The following is an 18,086-nucleotide window of genomic DNA, read 5'->3' on the forward strand; positions in this document are numbered from 1 at the left end:
CTTGGTTATTTCCCAATCCTACCTGATGGGGGCAGTGTAAGGACGATGTAAAGACGACCCACCACCAGGATCAGCTCTGAGAGATGGTCGTGAGCCGCATTCTTTTTGAAACTTACAAGCCCACCATTGTGACCTTTTGAAGATTAGAATTAATTGAATTCCCCATTACAGGTTAATAATACCCCAAGTTCCCCCTTTATAAAGCAATAATGGCCAGAGTTTTCTTAATAAAGCACTTATGAGCCGAGTTCCCCCTTATAAAATATTATTGTGACAATTGCCCCCTTAAAAGGAATCAGTAACCAGGTTTTTGCCACCTAATCTGAGAGCAGAGACAGCGATGTGTCACGTACTGGGCTGCTTGCTGTAATTTTGATAAAATCACAGTTTTATCAGCAGGAGATTATCACTAGAGAACTAGTAAACCTGCTGCCATGTAGTCCTCCAAATTCATGAGCTCTGTACAACCCCACCCCACACCACTGATTGGCACCTTTCTGTATATACTATACATGTGCTGCCAATCAGTGGTAGGGGCGGGGTTATACGGGGCTCAGCATTTAGAGCTCTGCAGCAGATAAAACAATAAAACACTGATTGTATCAAAATGACAGCAAGCAGACACATCGCTGGAATCAGGGTCTTTGTCCCTATATGATGCTGCTCTCAGATTACATAGCAAAAACTTGCTGAGAGATTCCTTTTTCGTGAGTGTACGTCTACAGGAGGCGGACACTCAGATGTAGTAGCCTACGTCTGAGTGTCCACCTCCTGTGGGTGTACACTCCCAAAAACAGTGCACGGCAGAGCACACATTCGCTCTGCGGTTAGCATTGCCATCTATGGCCCCTGTCAGCATATACGTCCAGACCCCGTTTTCTGGGGGATTTCGGACGTATGCCCCAACAGGGACACAGAACGCAATGTGAAAGCACCCTTATACACATCTTTATTTCCTTTGTGTGTTTTGGAACAACACAAAAAAAACTGAGAAAAAAAGGCAAATTGGACAGAATTTCACACAAAACCCCAAAAATGGGCCGGACAAAATAGTTGGCACCCTCAACTTAATATTTGGTTTCACACCCTTTGGAATAAATAACTGCAATCAATCGCTTCCTACAACCATCAATAAGCTTTTTACACCTCTCAGCTGGAATCCTGGACCACTCTTCTTTTACAAACTGCTCCAGGTCTCTCATATGTGAAGACGCCTTCTCCCAACAGCAATTTTAAGATCTCTCCACAGGTGTTCAGTGGGATTTAGATCCGGACTCATTTCTGGCAACTTCAGAACTCTCCAGCATTTTGTTTCCATCCATTGTTCTGCTGGAAGACCCATGACCTAGGATGCAAACCCAGCTTTCTGACACTGGGCACAACATTGTGACCCAAAATCTATTGCTAATCTTCAGATTTCATGATGCCTTGCACACAGTCAAGGCACTCATTGCCAGAGGCAGCAAATCAACCCTTAAACATCTTTGATCCTCCACCATATTTCACTGTAGGTATTGTGCTCTTTTTTATAGGCTTCATTCCGTTTTTGGTAAATAGTAGAATGATGTTGCTTACCAAAAAGCTCTATCTTGGTCTCATCTGTCCACAAGACGCTTTTCCAGAAGGATTTTGGCATACTCACTTACATTTTGGCAAAAGGCAGTCTAGCTTTTATATGTCTCTGCCAGCAATGGGGTCCTCCTGGGTCCCCTGCCATAGCATTTAATTTCATTAAAATGTCGACGGATAGTTCATGCTAACATTGATACACCCTGAGCCTGCAGTACAGCTTGAATTTCTTTGGATCGTGATTGGGGCTGCTTATCAATCATCCGGACTATCCTGCATTGCAACCTTTCATCAATTTTTTTCTGCTGTCCACGTCCAGGAAAATTAGCTACAGTGCCATGGGTTGTAAAATTCTTGATTATGTTGCGCACTCTGGAGAAAGGAACATCAAAATCTCTGGAGATGGACTTGTAACCTTGAGATTGTTGATATTTTTCAACAATTTTGGGTCTCAAGTCCTCAGACAGTTCTCTTCTCCTCTTTATGTTCTCCATGCTTAGTGTTGTACACACAGTCACACAATGCAAAGATTGAGTCAACTTCTCCCCTTTCTATCTGGTTTCAGGTGTGATTTTCATATTCCCATACCTGTTACTTACCACAGGTGAGTTTGAACGAGCATCATATGCTTGAAACAAAGTTGTTTACCCACAATTTGGGAATGATGCCTACAATTTTGTCTGGCCCATTTTTGAGGTTTTGTGTGAAATTATGTCCAATTTGCCTTTTTTTCTCTGTTTTTTTTGTGTTGTTCCAATACACACAAAGGAAATAAACATGTGTATAACAAAACATGTGTAAGTGCAATAATTTTCTGGGAGAAATACTTCATTTTTTGGAACAATTTCAAGGGTGCCAACACTTTCGGCCTTGACTGTATATCTTATTTCATAAATAAGTTTATTTCTTTCTTCACTTATGAGACACTTTATATATTCCCCATGCCTCCTCAGCTCAAATCTGTCATGGTAAAAGCAAGATGGATTTCAAACTTACTGAAGTATCAGGTTACAGCTCATATTAAACCTTATGCAAAGGGGATGAGTGAGGAGCAGGAAGAAGCACTGACAAGTACTAAGTAATATATCTCACCCCCAGTGCTGAATTCACAGCTACACAGGACAGTGAGGAGCGAGGAGAAGCACTGACAGACAGAGAGACAGATCTGTGCTGCATCTTCTTTACTAAGTAATATATCTCACCCCCAGTGCTGAATTCACAGCTACACAGGACAGTGAGGAGCGAGGAGAAGCACTGACAGACAGAGAGACAGATCTGTGCTGCATCTTCTTTACTAAGTAATATATCTCACCCCCAGTGCTGAATTCACAGCTACACAGGACAGTGAGGAGCGAGGAGAAGCACTGACAGACAGAGAAACAGATCTGTGCTGCATCTTCTTTACTAAGTAATATATCTCACCCCCCAGTGCTGAATTCACAGCTACACAGGACAGTGAGGAGCGAGGAGAAGCACTGACAGACAGAGAAACAGATCTGTGCTGCATCTTCTTTACTAAGTAATATATCTCACCCTCAGTGCTGAATTCACATCTACACAGCTCAGGGAAGAGCATGAAGGAAAGAAAGAGCAGGGAGAAGCACTGATAAAGAAGAGCGACAGATTTGTGTTGCATCTTTTCAACTAAACAATGTCTCACCCCCAGTGCTGAATTCACAGCTACACAGCCCAGGGAGGAGCATGGAGGAGGGAGGAACAGGGAGAAGCATTGACAAAGCGGAGACCTTCTTTACTAAGCAATATATCTTACTCCACAGTGCTGAATTCAAAGTTATACAGCGCAGAGAGGAGCAATGAGATGTACTAACAAAGATAGAGAGCAACATATGTGCTGCATTATTTCCATTAAACAATATATCTCACCACCAGTGCTGAATTCACAGCTGCACAGCTTAGGGAGGAGCAGGAAGAAACACTAAGAAAGCTAGAGAAACATCTGTGCCTCATCATTACCCCTAATCAATATTATCTCACCCCCAATGCTGAATTCACAGCTAGACAACTTAGGGAGGAGCAGCACTGACAGACAGGGTGCTGCATCTTCTCTACTAAGCAATATATATGTCCCCCCCATGCTGAATTCACAGCTACCAAGCTCAGTATTGCTATGTAATGTCCTTCATGCTGCCGCTGTTCTGTTTGGGCCACACAAAGTAAGAATGAAAGGAATTCATTCATATGTCTCTGTGTGTGCTGTGTATGGGAGACATCATAGCAACTAGTCTCCACCCACTAGTTCAGAGACAACTGAAAAATAGAGATGGAGCCTGTAGAGGGGACAGCTGGTGAACAATGCAGGATACAAGTCATATAAAATAGTGTTATTCTTCATGTACACACAATAGCTCATACTGAAAAGTCACCTGAAGTGACAGATACACTTTAATTAATTTTTTTTAGCACCACTATGGGGTCCCTATCCCTTGTTCCTTCTCACTTTGGTTGGGATTGAATGGAGCTGCATCGTCGCACCTGACAACTGCGGCTTCATTTATGTTCATAGGACTGACGCAGATAGCCAAGCACTGTAGTCGGCTAACTTTGTCAGTCCCACAGGAACCGAAAAGAGTGTCAGCGGCCATGTGCGATCACGCTGGTCTATTCAATCCCAACCACACTGCATTCTTGTGATGGATGGGGTCTCAGCGATCAGATATTTGTTACCTATTCTGTGATTATGGCGCAAGTACCGGCAACCTGGTGAAGATGGAAAGATGCAGCGCTCGCGTAGGCACCGAGTCGGATCACGTTCTTCATCACCTCACTTGATGAGATTAGTTTCTCTAAACTTTCCACAGAGTTAGTGGCGTCCATTACTCAATAGGTCGCAGCGCTGTGATGAAACAGTGAAGATAAACCGATGGAGCCCTCCGGAAGTGTGAATTCAAAAGAAAAAAAGGAAGTTCCTCGGTGTAACTCGCTGAAGCACATTTACTATTAATTTATTTATTTGCAAGCAGAGTATTCCTCCTACAGCACAGCCCGGGACGCTGACAGGCGATCGCTCCCCAGCCGGCTTATTTACAATGCAGATTGAGGGTGACTGAAAGATTTGGTTGCAGCAAACTCTGGCTATAAAACCAGGAAGCCTACGAGGGATGGCTGGAGGCGCACACGTTACAGGACACATGATGTGAAAGCCAGCAAGCAAGGCAGCCGTCACAATCCAGGATGTCCATGCTAACGCCTATCCTGACCCACTCCGAGATCAAGAGCTACCTGTCCAAGGGGGAGCGCTTCATAAAGTGGGATGATGTAAGTAATGGCTTCCGCTGCTCTTCTTCCTGCACTTAAATGAGTAAATCTGCAAGGAAGTCGTTTGCATTCATTTTTTTTTTTGCACTTCAATAGAAACGTCTCATCATGGTGAAGGATGAGATGGAAATGGCAAAAAAATGAAAAGAATTGTAAACTGCATGCACGGCCACAGCTTTATCCTACAGTGGAATTTATAAGCACCGTTTGGTCCCGGTAGTTGGACACTCAACAATCAGGACGTTGCGTTATCCACCTATCTGGTGCATATGTGACATGGAGTCATTTATTGAAGTTTCAGAGAGGAAACTTAAAGTTTTTAAGGAGTTTTGAGCTTTGTTTTTAAAAGTTTCCGATCAGTTTCTGCTCCAAAGACTCCTTGAAAAACTTAGCCCGTGCGTACATAGCCTAAGGGTTTCTTGCACACGGAGTCCTTATGCAGAGTTTTCAGAGCGGAAAAGTTTTGAGATTTTGGAGAGTTTCCACTATAGGTGACTTTTAGCCGTCGAGTTTTCCCAGCAGCTTTTTTTTTCCTGAAGTGGTTTGGTGGCCTGAAGAATGAACATGTTACTTCTTCTAGTTTCTGCTCCAAAAACGATTTGAAAAATTCCATAGCCTAAAATGAGAATGAATAAACCTTCAAAGGGGTTTCCGGGTTCATTTAATTATTCACTGTTTTATTTCAAATGAACGTTTGTTATTGCTTTTGCTCCTTTTTTGTCTGTTTTTTTGGTGCTTTTTTTTTGCCTGTTTTAGCCTTATTTTTCTTTTAGATTGTGCCTTTTCTAAAGTCTATTTCCTATATGTTTTTTTCCCCATTTTTTTTTATATTGTTCCTGATTGTGGCTGATTCATCAATTTTGACTTTTTTTTAAAAAAAAGTTGCAAAATTTTAGTTCAAATGTGCTCCAGTCTTTCTTCCTCCTGGGGCGATGTTATGTGCACCTGTAATGTGGGTGAACATATAACTACATCGAACTGGAACTTTTTAGCTGAAAAGTCGCAGAAAGGGTTAAAGAGAAAATGAAGGAGCTTTTCTTTCATGAACCACCAGCAGCATTTCAAAGAATTTGACACAAAAAAGGTCACTGATTCCTACAAGACAAAAAAAGAAAAGGGACTTAAAAAAAAAAAAAAAAACCTCAAACAATGAATCAGCCCCTTTGTGTGTGCGTTTCTTACGCTTGTCTCCAGCCTAGATAGTCCTGAGCGAGCGGCACAAACCTCTCTCCAGTGCTGATGGTTTGGTGCAATGTATCACTGCAATATAAAAGTCTGCATTTGGAGTTTAGTCTGTTTTACTCACAAAGGATTTCATGTCGGCTGAATCAATCTTAAGAACTCTTAAAGAATTCTTAGGTTTTTTTTTTGGAAATCTCATAGAATGGAAGGAGGTCCACATCTCCACTTAGATCTATCTTGAGAGCGGAGCTACTGTATAACTCCCACCTCTAGGACCTGCATATTCCAGGCACATCTGAGATGGGAATACCTCTATATACAGACTTTTAATGTAAGAAAGAATACTTAGATTTACATTGCTTTGTACTGATGAGGAGCAAAAACCCCGAAACAGCTGTCTACAGATGGGTCTCTTGGTTACTATACCTAGAAGTTGGGTGTTTAGGACCTAGCGTGCCGTAGTATTGTCGCACATCTTACCCCAGGTTATGCTCAGCCAAACCCTGCAACATGACCAAGGTTAAGAGCCAAGTCATACAACCATCTGCGCACATGACATTACAGAACAGGGTTTGGCTGGCTAAGAGAAAGCTAATATGCATGTTTTTTTCCCATGAAGCATTACGAATAAGACTCAATACACAATTGTTTTTTTTTATTTTATGAGTATAAGACCGCCACCAAAGCTGAATGAAGGGATTCTCAATGTCTGACCAAACCCTTTTGTATACTGATGAGGGGTAAATACTCCGAAACAGTTGCCTGTTGATGGGTGTCTGACTTGTGATATTGCAAAGCTCCTTTAGCCTATAGCAACTTCCCATCTGTAGCAATAGTGAGCTTGTCTTATTCCAACTGGGAGAGAGCTAATTTGCATTTTTTTTTTACCATGAAGAATTGCCAATACGATAATAAAATAATAAAATAAATATTTATAATAATGAATATATTTATACAGACCAAAACATTTTAGGCACTCCTAAAGCATCAAGAATCCATATAAACAACTAGAGCAAGACGCCAAGATAATACTAAAAATCTATCTTATTGAATATAAAAATTAAAAAGGTATATATAGAGACATAACAATTAAAAGGAGAATAACAGTCCAAGGCTAGATAAACAGGTGTGGCTTACCAACAAATATATCCAATCCATATATAGTACAAAAAGCTGTTTCACAGGGACCCCTCCGAGGAAGCGCACAGCGAAACGCGCGTCAGGGGTCTCAGTGGCAGCGCAAACAGGTGATGTATTAACATATGTCTTTGTTACCTTGCTGATTGCTCCTCCATATTCATGAGATCTGTGTATCCACACACTCCACCACTGATTGGCAGCTTTCTGCCTATGCAGAGTGTACACAGAAAGCTGCCAATCAGTGATGGGGGCGGGCTTATACAAAGAACTGCAGAGAAAAGAGGGATTGTATCAAAGCTACAGCATGAAGCTTAGTATGTGATAAATGGCTGGAATCAGTGTCTCTGCCCCTACATCATGGTGCTCTCAGATGGGGGAGAAAAAAACTGCTGACAGATTCACTTTAATGAAAGCCAGCTCCCTCCCAAAGACTTCAAAGAATTTCTTTTACATTGCTTCTACACTTAGGCTATGTTCACATATGTTGGGTTTTTCAGCCTTTTTTTCTGCAGATTTTTTCTGCAAATTTTCAGCTGCGTTTTGCAGTACCAGCAAAGTCTATGAGAAACCAGAATTCTCTGTTCACACATCATGATTTTTTTTTGTTGTTGCGTATTTTGTGCCTTGGTTGGGTTTTTGAAAAGTAGAGCATGTCACTTTTTTCAGCATTTTTTCTTCAGCTTTTTTTCACCCATAGGAAGTAATGGGTGGTGAAATAAACGTATCAAAAACGCACCAAAATTTGCATCAGCGTTTTTGATGGCAAAATAGAATGGGGTTCTTTTTTTTCCACTGAACTTTGTGTACATGCATAAAAAGAGACAGAAGTACAGTGAAAAAAAAACCTTAGAAAAAATGCACAAAAAAAAATGCAGCAAAACCCAACATGTGTGAACATAGCCTTAGGATGGGTAATCATCACTGAATGGCAACATTGGAATAAACATAGGGAGCAAAAAGGTTTTATTTAGGGTTGGGTAATGGTAAGTTGGATACAGACATTCTATCCTAGCCAAGAGATTGGATAACCAGGGGTTAACCCTGAGTCTATTGTCCAGGGGTCTATATACCACCGGAGCGGACCGAGACGTCTGCTATATAGTGAGAATGATGCTGTATAATTTTCATGTTTTAATCCTGTGGCTTGCTTTCTTGTTGCAAAATGCAACATAGGAATAGGAAAAGCACATGAGGTCAGGTAGATAGATATGATATACTGTATATATATATATATATAAACTGTATATATGTATATATATATATATAACTGCATGTATGTAATTAACATTAATTAATACCGGGAATGTATCTTGTAAAGACATGACGATATTTACAAAATAACATAAATCTCATAAGAATTGATGGGTTAAAGACGTTTGTTTTACTGTCTACTTCCTCTAAGGAAAGGATACAGATCTATGGTGGGTGTGCAGTGTCGGTGTGCAGTGTCGGTGTGCAGTGTCGGTGTGCTGTGTCGGTGTGCCGTGTCGGTGTGCCGTGTCGGTGTGCCGTGTCGGTGTGCAGTGTCGGTGTGCTGTGTCGGTGTGCAGTGTCGGTGTGCAGTGTCGGTGTGCTGTGTCGGTGTGCAGTGTCGGTATTGTGTGTCCAGTTCCTTGTTCTGTATGAATTAAAATGTAACAAAGGCCTCATCTCCAATTTAACCGTTCACATTCTGTGGATGAAACCCCACGGTCCTATCAAAATTAGCATTTCCTAGGAGTCAAATGGTCATGTGAAGATTAATGTATAAAAAGATTTCTAATAATGTATCCAATACCTCGTAAATTATCATCTTAAAAGGGGATATCCGGCCTTTGTGCAAAAAATACCTCCAGGAGAGGAGTAGAGTAAATTTGAGTGAAAAGTTTGTGACTTTTTTTGAAAAGTCACAATTGAAGAATAAGCAGAAGACACAATGACGATCATAAAAAACTCAGAGGAAACAGATAAAATAGACTTCAAAAAGGCACAAATTAATAAAAAAAAAAGATTTTGTTACTAATAGAAAACAGATGGAAAAACAAACCAAAAACTAGACAAAAAAAGGGCAGAGGTGCATAATGAATAATATACCGGAGATTGGTGGCACCAGAGGAAATAGTCGGTGGCTGAGAAGTGTCCATGTACTTGGCTACATTGAAATAGTCTATGGGAAAGTCCGTTCATACTGACGCCATTCTAAAACCATACTTCATGGGAAGGAAATGTGCCCAATGTATTAACAGGTGCACAACACTGACGCATTTTGGGTCATCCTAAGTACAGCAAGTACAATCTATATTTTCATACTTACTAATAATAAGGTTTGTTGACTCCGCCCCATACAGGGTCACCAAGCTTACTTTTCTCAACACTTTTTAAAAGTTGCAGGAGGCAAGGAACTTTACAAAGTAAGTGCTCGCTCACATTGGCGCATAATAAGGAGGAGTGCAACGTGAGAAATTCACCAGTGTTATTTAATGAGGCAGAACAAATCTGCCATTTTTTTCTCGTGCCGATCCTCGAGAAAAAATATTGATTGGCAGCGTATCTCAGACTGCACACACCCATTCAACTCAATGAAGTCAATGGGTGCATGTGAAACATCAGACTGCACTCGGATGTCATCCGAGTGCAGTCCGATATGCGCCGAGACAGGCAATGGAGGAGATGGAGAAATTCTCGCATGCGAGGAGGAGTGGATCATAGTAAAGTGACACTCGGCTCACGCTCCCAGCAGAGCTTGAGCCGAGTGTCATTAGTTTTTGCATCGGATGTGATATGCTAATGTGACCCCGGCCTTAAGGGCAAATACAGCGAGTGTCACATCTTGTGACTTTTTAACTCCAAAAAAATCATGCAGAAAACTCTTGATAATTTCCTCCCTTCGCTCTGCTGTGCATAGTGGAAAGTGCAAGATACTAAACTTGAAAACTTTTAAACTTGAGTCTGAGATGTTGAATTTGTTTTGTATCTTTGGCCAAAAGAGTAGTTCTCCCTAAATGGTTGTCCAGTGAGAACAAGGTATCAGATAGCCACTGGATAGGTGATGACTTATGGATCGGCACTTTTATCTCCATTATGGAAAGGAGCGGCAGTGCGCATGCTCAACCACCAGTGCGCATGCTCGACCACCAGTGCGCATGCTCAACCGCTGCTCCATGCACTCTCTATTGAGCTGCCAGAAAAAATCCGAGCTCAGTGCTATAGGGAATGAATGGGACTGCAGTCGGACATGTGCACCATCGCTTCTTCTATAATGGGGATACAAGTTCCCAGCTCTGCTGATCAGTGCGGGTCCCAGCAGTCGGACCTGGACCTATCAGTAACTCATCCTGTGGATAGGTGATAACTTGTTCTCACTGGAGAATCTGTATAAATAAAGAAGACAATCATAGACTAAATAAATTCAACCGATCAACTTCTACTGAACACAACGCGTTTCGGATACTCAATAGTGGTTTATTCAATTGAGAAATTATTCCTGAATTTTGCAGGAAGACCATAATTAAAAAAGCAGTTTAGACAATTCTATTGTCCAGATGGCTTTTCCTTCAAAGAAACCACAAAATCACAGGACACTTTCACTACTTCACACGCTTTGTTGCCGTCATTTCATAGGCGTCAGTCTCTACCATAGTGCCTACACATAGACCTCTCTCTATGACCAGACCTTGCTCACATGAGCCCTGTGTGTTCCCTCTGTTACTGCCCTGTTTCTCAAGGGCTTAGTCTTCAATGGCTTTGTGTCTCCTCCAGATCTCACTGCAGTCTCTAACGGGCCGTAGAGATGCTCCCAACACCATTACAGAGCTCAGCTACAACCCACCACAGTTCCAGCAGACTTTATAAAAAAAAACTTAAATTCACACTATACTTTATCTATCACTGGTGGGAGATGCCCAATCCCACCTCGTTCACAGCACAAATCCGTCAACCCCAGACCAGAGTTGGTCCCTTATTAGCTCCCAGTCCACCCCACATCTCACCACACGCCACTTAGCAAACAGCACTTCTTGGCAAAGGCGACTACATGTGCTACTCCTCTCCATTCACTTCTTACATTCGGCCACCACTGCGGCTGATAACAGCTGATCAGTAGAGGTGCCGGGAGTCTGACCGATATAGCACAGATGCACTTTCCTTAAAGAGGTTGTCCACTACATTCCTTAAAGAGGTTGTCCACTACATTCCTTAAAGAGGTTGTCCACTACATTCCTTAAAGAGGTTGTCCACTACATTCCTTAAAGAGGTTGTCCGCTACATTCCTTAAAGAGGTTGTCCACTACATTCCTTAAAGAGGTTGTCTGCTACATTCCTTAAAGAGGTTGTCCGCTACATTCCTTAAAGAGGTTGTCCACTACATTCCTTAAAGAGGTTGTCCGCTACATTCCTTAAAGAGGTTGTCCGCTACATTCCTTAAAGAGGTTGTCCACTACATTCCTTAAAGAGGTTGTCCACTACATTCCTTAAAGAGGTTGTCCACTACATTCCTTAAAGAGGTTGTCTGCTACATTCCTTAAAGAGGTTGTCCGCTACATTGCTTAAAGAGGTTGTCCGCTACATTCCTTAAAGAGGTTGTCCGCTACATTCCTTAAAGAGGTTGTCCACTACATTCCTTAAAGAGATGGTCCGCTACATTGCTTAAAGAGGTTGTCCGCTACATTGCTTAAAGAGGTTGTTCGCTACATTCTTTAAAGAGGTTGTCCGCTACATTCCTTAAAGAGGTTGTCCACTACATTCCTTAAAGAGGTTGTCCACTACATTCTTTAAAGAGGTTGTCCACTACATTCCTTAAAGGGGTTGTTCGCTACATTCTTTAAAGAGGTTGTCCGCTACAATCTTTAAAGAGGTTGTCCACTACATTCCTTAAAGAGGTTGTCCACTACATTCCTTAAAGAGGTTGTCCACTACATTCTTTAAAGAGGTTGTCCACTAAATTCCTTAAAGGGGTTGTTCGCTACATTCCTTAAAGGGGTTGTTCGCTACATTCTTTAAAGAGGTTGTCCACTACATTCCTTAAAGAGGTTGTCCACTACATTCCTTAAAGAGGTTGTCCACTACATTCCTTAAAGAGGTTGTCCGCTACAATCTTTAAAGAGGTTGTCCACTACATTCCTTAAAGAGGTTGTCCACTACATTCCTTAAAGAGGTTGTCCGCTACAATCTTTAAAGAGGTTGTCCACTACATTCCTTAAAGAGGTTGTCCACTACATTCCTTAAAGAGGTTGTCCACTACATTCCTTAAAGAGGTTGTCCGCTACATTCCTTAAAGGGGTTGTTCGCTACATTCTTTAAAGAGGTTGTCCACTACATTCCTTAAAGAGGTTGTCCACTACATTCCTTAAAGAGGTTGTCCATTACCTTTTCATTGATGCCCTATCCATAGGATAGGGCATCAATGTTTGATCAGCCGGGGTCCCGCACCTGGTACCCCCGCCGATCAGCCGATATCGTTGCTAATGGCTGCCAGCCGGAAGTACTTACTTGCGGTGCTTGGCCGTCTAGCTGTAGTGGCCACCATGGGGTACTGCACATCCACCTCCCATTGAATTGAATAGGAGGTGGATGTGCAGTACACTGCAGCGGCCACTACCGCTAGACGGCCAAGAACCACAAGTAAGCACTTACCGTCAGTGGCACCAATAACTGCTGATTGGCGGGGGTGCCAGGTGCGGGACCCCGGCCAATCAAACATTGATGACCTATCCTAAGGCTAGGGCTTCAATGAAAAAGTAGTGCACAATTTCTTTAACTTAGGTCATCAATATTTGAAACCTGCATAGAAGAAATTGAAATGAGTATTGCTTTATTTTACGTAAGTGGATATTAATCATATGGATGTAAAGCATACTTGTAGTTTTAGGTAACTTTTCAGAACAAGCAGTGATGTGTGTACATACCACTTTCTTTCATTATATATGACTTGTATGATACATTTTGCACCAGTTTTCCCCCCTGCAGGCTCTGTCATTAACCTTTAGTTGCTGTCCGAATATGATGTGATCTTCCTCCGCTGCCGATGGGCTCACAAGTAGAAGCTTGGAAGGCGATGAATTCATAAAAGAATTTTACGCGTTTCGAAGTTCTCCTAAATTTCATCTTCAAGACATAACTTTGAATAAGGTTATGTCCTGAAGAAGTTTAAGATAGCTTCAAAACGCGTTGACTTTGTAACCATATCAATATACAATTCTTTTATGAGTTCTTCACCTTCCAAGCTTCTCCTTGTGAGCCCATCAGCAGCGCAGGAGCACCACATCAAACCTGGACAGCAATCTCTTGTGGTCTGATGACCCGTGTCCTGCAGCAGCTGATTTTATGCAATTAATTTGCAGCAATGTGCAGCAGCACCAGGTGAGCGTGCATTCATTGCTTTCACCTTTGTTTTAATCGGATAAAACCCTATTTGCGCTTTCTTTTCTTTGCTTCTTAGTATTTCTCCTCTGATTAACCTTTGGTTGTCTCTGAACTAGTGGGTAGAGAATAGCTGAAATGTTGTCTCCCATACATTTCATACACAGTGACAAGAGGGATTCCTGTTCTATCTCTGTGTATAACATGTTAAGAAGCAGCAGCATAGACGATATTATATAGAAGTACTGAGTGGTGTAGCTGTGAATCCAACACTGCGATTAGATTAAACTAGAAAGATGGAGCATTATCTGTCGTGTGTGTCTGGTAATCTGTCTTGTCTTGCGGAAGATGGATTTTAGCTGTATCTCTGAGTGAATAATGAGTTCAGTAGATATAGAATAAAAATGCCTCATAAGTGGAGAAAGAAGCATTTTTTTCTTATAACCTACATTCATTTTCGTACAAAAGATAGAAGACACATGACAACAATGTGTAAGGAATTAACATAGCAAATGTATTAGTTAAAATTGATAAAAATAGAAAAAGGCAAAGGGAATACCCAACAAAAGGTGGCATCTAGGGTAAGTATAAATACAGGAAAATATGGATGACAGTGTCAAACATCAATACACAGTAATCAGCTCGTATATTAGTGCGTCACAGGAGACATAGAAAAACATGCCACCATACAGGATAATCAAGTATTAAGTATAATGCTAGTAAGGTACAAGTGCATCCAGGAATTTGGTCTGTCAGGACTATATGCCTAGCCTGGTAAATAAACAGCAGAGTATACCATGTCCACTGAGGCACATGTATAAAATAACACTGTGAACGAATAATCAAGCAAATAGAAATCAAGGCAGATACTGACCTCAGTGCACCACCGCTCATCCGACGCGCGTTTCGCCGTATGCTTTGACGAGCAAAAGCATACGGCGAAACGCGCGTCAGATGGGCGGTGGTGCACTGGGGTCAATATCTACCTTGATTTCTATTTGCTTGATTATTCGTTCACAGTGTCTCTGATCCACATACTGAACAAGAACACACATGATATAAACCTCCACTGAAATACTGTGAAAATGGACAAGGAAAATTATGCACTTAAAATCAATACATGATGCCCCGTTGCCATGTAGCGATACCTGTAGATGCATTATTTGACACGTTTAATACTTGCTCCTGTTGTATTTGGTAGCATAATTATCAGATATGGGATCAGGGTTAGCATCTTAGCTACGTCTCCCGACTCCTCTATACATATTGTTGGAATAATGCTTATTATTGTATATATTGCATCAACTACTATTTACTACTGTTTAATAGTGCATGAGTTTCTGTCTCCAGCATTAGTGTTATATTGCCAGTAAATCCCTGTTAAAAAGAAAACAAAAAAACAAATAAATAGGAAGTTCCTGTTCACTGTGTGTTCAGCTGGAGCATGATTTACTTTCACTTTGCAGGCTGACAGATAAGATGCTAAGATCCTAAACTACCAGTTGTAAGCTGTGTTATCTTTGTTCCTGAATAAATATATATTCACCGTTGAACGGCTGGACAGTACAGAGATTAATCCGCTACCAAAAAATATGATTGCTTGGCTCGCCTCAGCGTTCATATGTTTTCAATGAAGAAAAAGGACAATGCCCCTGTCAAGCACCACTGATAGTGCCATTTTTGTCCTGAAAAGAAAAAAAAATCAAACATTTAAAGGATTTAAAGGGACTTTGTCAGCAGGTTTTTGTTGTTTAATCTGGGAGCAGTATGATGTAGGGCCTGAGACCCTGATTCCAGGGATGTGTCACGTCGGTGACTCGTGCAGGTGGTAAGTGCCACCCTACTCACCACGTGCATCACTTTCTCCTCCAAATGTCTGAGCTGCTTCATGCAACATCTCTGGCTCTGCTATATCTCCTGCTGCTGGAGAGCCTCCACTTGGCTATAGGGAGGCATGGGCGGACTTTTGTAGAAACTTGTTGTCACTGGGTCCTGCAGTGATTAGCCTCCCTGTCCTATCCCCTGCCAGCAGCTGATATGCACTGACGAGCAAAAGGATAACAATGTTTTGAACGTTTGACTTTGAGGCTCCATATCTCACCATCCACTACTGCTTTGAACCTGATGATGGGAAAATCTTTTTCTTCCTGTATTCTGCTAATTACAACCTGTTCTCACGTTCCCTAATAGCTCAGTGTGTTATTAGGTTGGTTCCCAAGGGAAAGGTCACTGGTTTGAAACGAGGAGCAGCCATGAAGAAGATTTCCCAAGAAAAGAGATACTGCATCATCCAGCTCATCGATAGCGGTCTCTCGGCCAAGAAAATTGCCAAACTGCATCATGTGAGAGCCAAGTCAACTGGAAGAATATGAAATAAAGTCCATCCATCCATTCAAAAGCCAAGAGGTGGACTTCCAGGCAAAATATCAGAGTCAAAAAGTCGGCTCATCACAAGGTCTATCATTTCTGGTGCGATAAACACGGCAGTGGAGGAGGCTCGTATGCTTCATAATAGAGAGATCATATGCAAGACCCATGCGACGCACGTTACACAATTCTGGAATGGTGGCTCGAAAAATGGTGAAGAAGCCTCGACTTCAATATCGTCATAAGAAGCGTCGGCTCAAGTTTGCATAAAGTACAAAAAGTGGACAGTAGAAGATTGGAAACGGGTGATTTGGAGCGATGAGACGAAAGTCAATAAACTAGGCTCTGAAGGGTGCAAATGGGTCTGGAAGAAACAAGGGAAAAAGGGGTTAACGGATTGATAAATTGAAGGTACTGTCAAGTTCGGTGGAGGAAGCCTGATGATATGGGGTTGTTTCACCACCAAAGGCGTTGGATACTTGACCAGGATCGATGATGGTCTCAATGCTGAGATATATGTGAGTATCCTACAAGACGAGTTACTTCGAAAACTCGAGTACTAAGGGTATGAAAAGGACGACATAGTGTTCCAGTAGGACAATGACCTGAAGCATACGTCAAGATTGGCGAATAAATAGATCAATGACCATGAAGTAGAGGTGCTGGATTGTCCCCCACAGTCCCCAGACCTCAACCCAATCCAAAACTTGTGGGTAGAGTTGAAGAAAAAACTGTATACATACCCAAGAGAGGCAACCAGTATGCACCAACTTTGGGAACGTGTAGAAGAGACCTGAGATCAGATGTTGGTCGAGACATGCTTGAATCTGATCGAGATCATTCCCAGAAGGATTCAGGCAGTGGTGAAAGCCAAAGGTGGATTTACAAAATACTAACAAAATAAATACAAATTAAAATATAAATTTTTAGGAGCAAAACAGCACAATGCAGGGACATGAGAAGAATCTGCATAACTAATCATATGCTAAATAGTTACAAGTCAAATTTATGAATGAGATAGCCGAGATGATTGTCTATAAAATGAAGGGAGTCTCAAGTTAGAAGCAGTCCTGGGTGGTGAGATATGGAACCTGAAAGTTAAAAGTTCAACACATTGTTCCCCTTTTTCTCTTCAGTGTTTTAGGCAGCTCCTTCCCCCACACCTTGCCTGAGCTTAGCTTATGTTGCAGGTAGTAACTTTTGCTCTGGCAAGGTGTTGTTTTACTCCGTGTAACCTGTTACTGGCCCGGTAGCCTTGTCTTCTCGTTCTGTCTGATCTCTCCACTCCTGACCTCGGCTATGTATCTTAAATCTGTTCTGCCTGTTGTGACCTCAGGCCGCCTGACTCCGCTTCTGTCTTCGCCCTCCTGTACTCCACATTCCTGCCTTGACGCGTGGTTCAGACCCGGGACTGCCCTGGAGTGGCATCTGGTGACTACAGTACCTATGACCCAAGCCTGTCCTCCCCATCAGAGGCTCTAGTGAAAACCGGAGAGTCACTTAGTCACGTTCCTCTGCCATAAGCCTGGTCAGTGGCGCAGTGGGTCCACACCCACCGTCGTTACAACTAGGCCGCTTATTGTAGTTTCAATAAAATCAGTGTTTTATCAGCAGGAGATTATGACTAGAGGACTAGTTGCCTCATGCCAAGTAGTCCTCCTGCAAACTGTAACCCCACCCCACCTCTGATTGGCAACTTTCTGCTTATACACAGTGTACATAGAAAGATGTCAATCAGTGGCATGGGTGGGGTTATACAGGGTAAAACCCATGATAAAAACAAAATGAGCTTATACTCTGTAGTAAGTAAATAAGTAAATAGTACATGCAGATAACACAGGATACTTAGTCAACACTATTTTGATCAAAATAGCATAGAAACCATCCCACCACGACAAGGTGACCCAATCGGGATGGTTCTTTCTAGCATTAAAACGTTACCTGGTGTCAGGATAGGGGCAGAGCAGGGCAGGGACCTACTGTTCAGGCACTCAGCCATGGGAAGCTATATTGATGAAAGTGGGACTATGCCTCTCTTTGTACAAAGCACAAAAAACTACAGCAAAACCAAAGAAATGAGCCGGAGTATAAGTTGATATATGTGCAATATATATGAGCACGTTCACACAGTGGCCATTTTACAGACAAAACCAAAGAAAAAAACAAAAAGTACCTTGTCGCGGTGGGATGGCTTTTACGCTTTTTTGGTCAAAATA

At 41.9% G+C, this 18,086-nt stretch overlaps 1 protein-coding gene across 2 annotated transcripts in view; it reads left to right on the forward strand.

Moving 5' to 3' along the window:
* Nucleotides 1-4,517: 4,517 nt before the first annotated feature.
* Nucleotides 4,518-18,086, forward strand: part of PLCB2 (phospholipase C beta 2) — a 181,089-nt gene continuing 167,520 nt past the window's right edge. For both annotated transcript variants that reach the window (XM_073639196.1, XM_073639197.1), the window contains exon 1: nt 4,518-4,845. In XM_073639196.1, coding sequence (XP_073495297.1) covers nt 4,762-4,845 — 84 coding nt within the window. In that variant the 5' untranslated portion in view covers nt 4,518-4,761. The remainder of the gene's footprint in view (nt 4,846-18,086) is intronic.

This window comes from Phyllobates terribilis, unplaced genomic scaffold (genome assembly GCF_046119375.1).
Source record: "Phyllobates terribilis strain yellow unplaced genomic scaffold, ASM4611937v1 Scaffold_7__3_contigs__length_470593459, whole genome shotgun sequence".
Lineage (NCBI taxonomy): Eukaryota > Metazoa > Chordata > Amphibia > Anura > Dendrobatidae > Phyllobates > Phyllobates terribilis.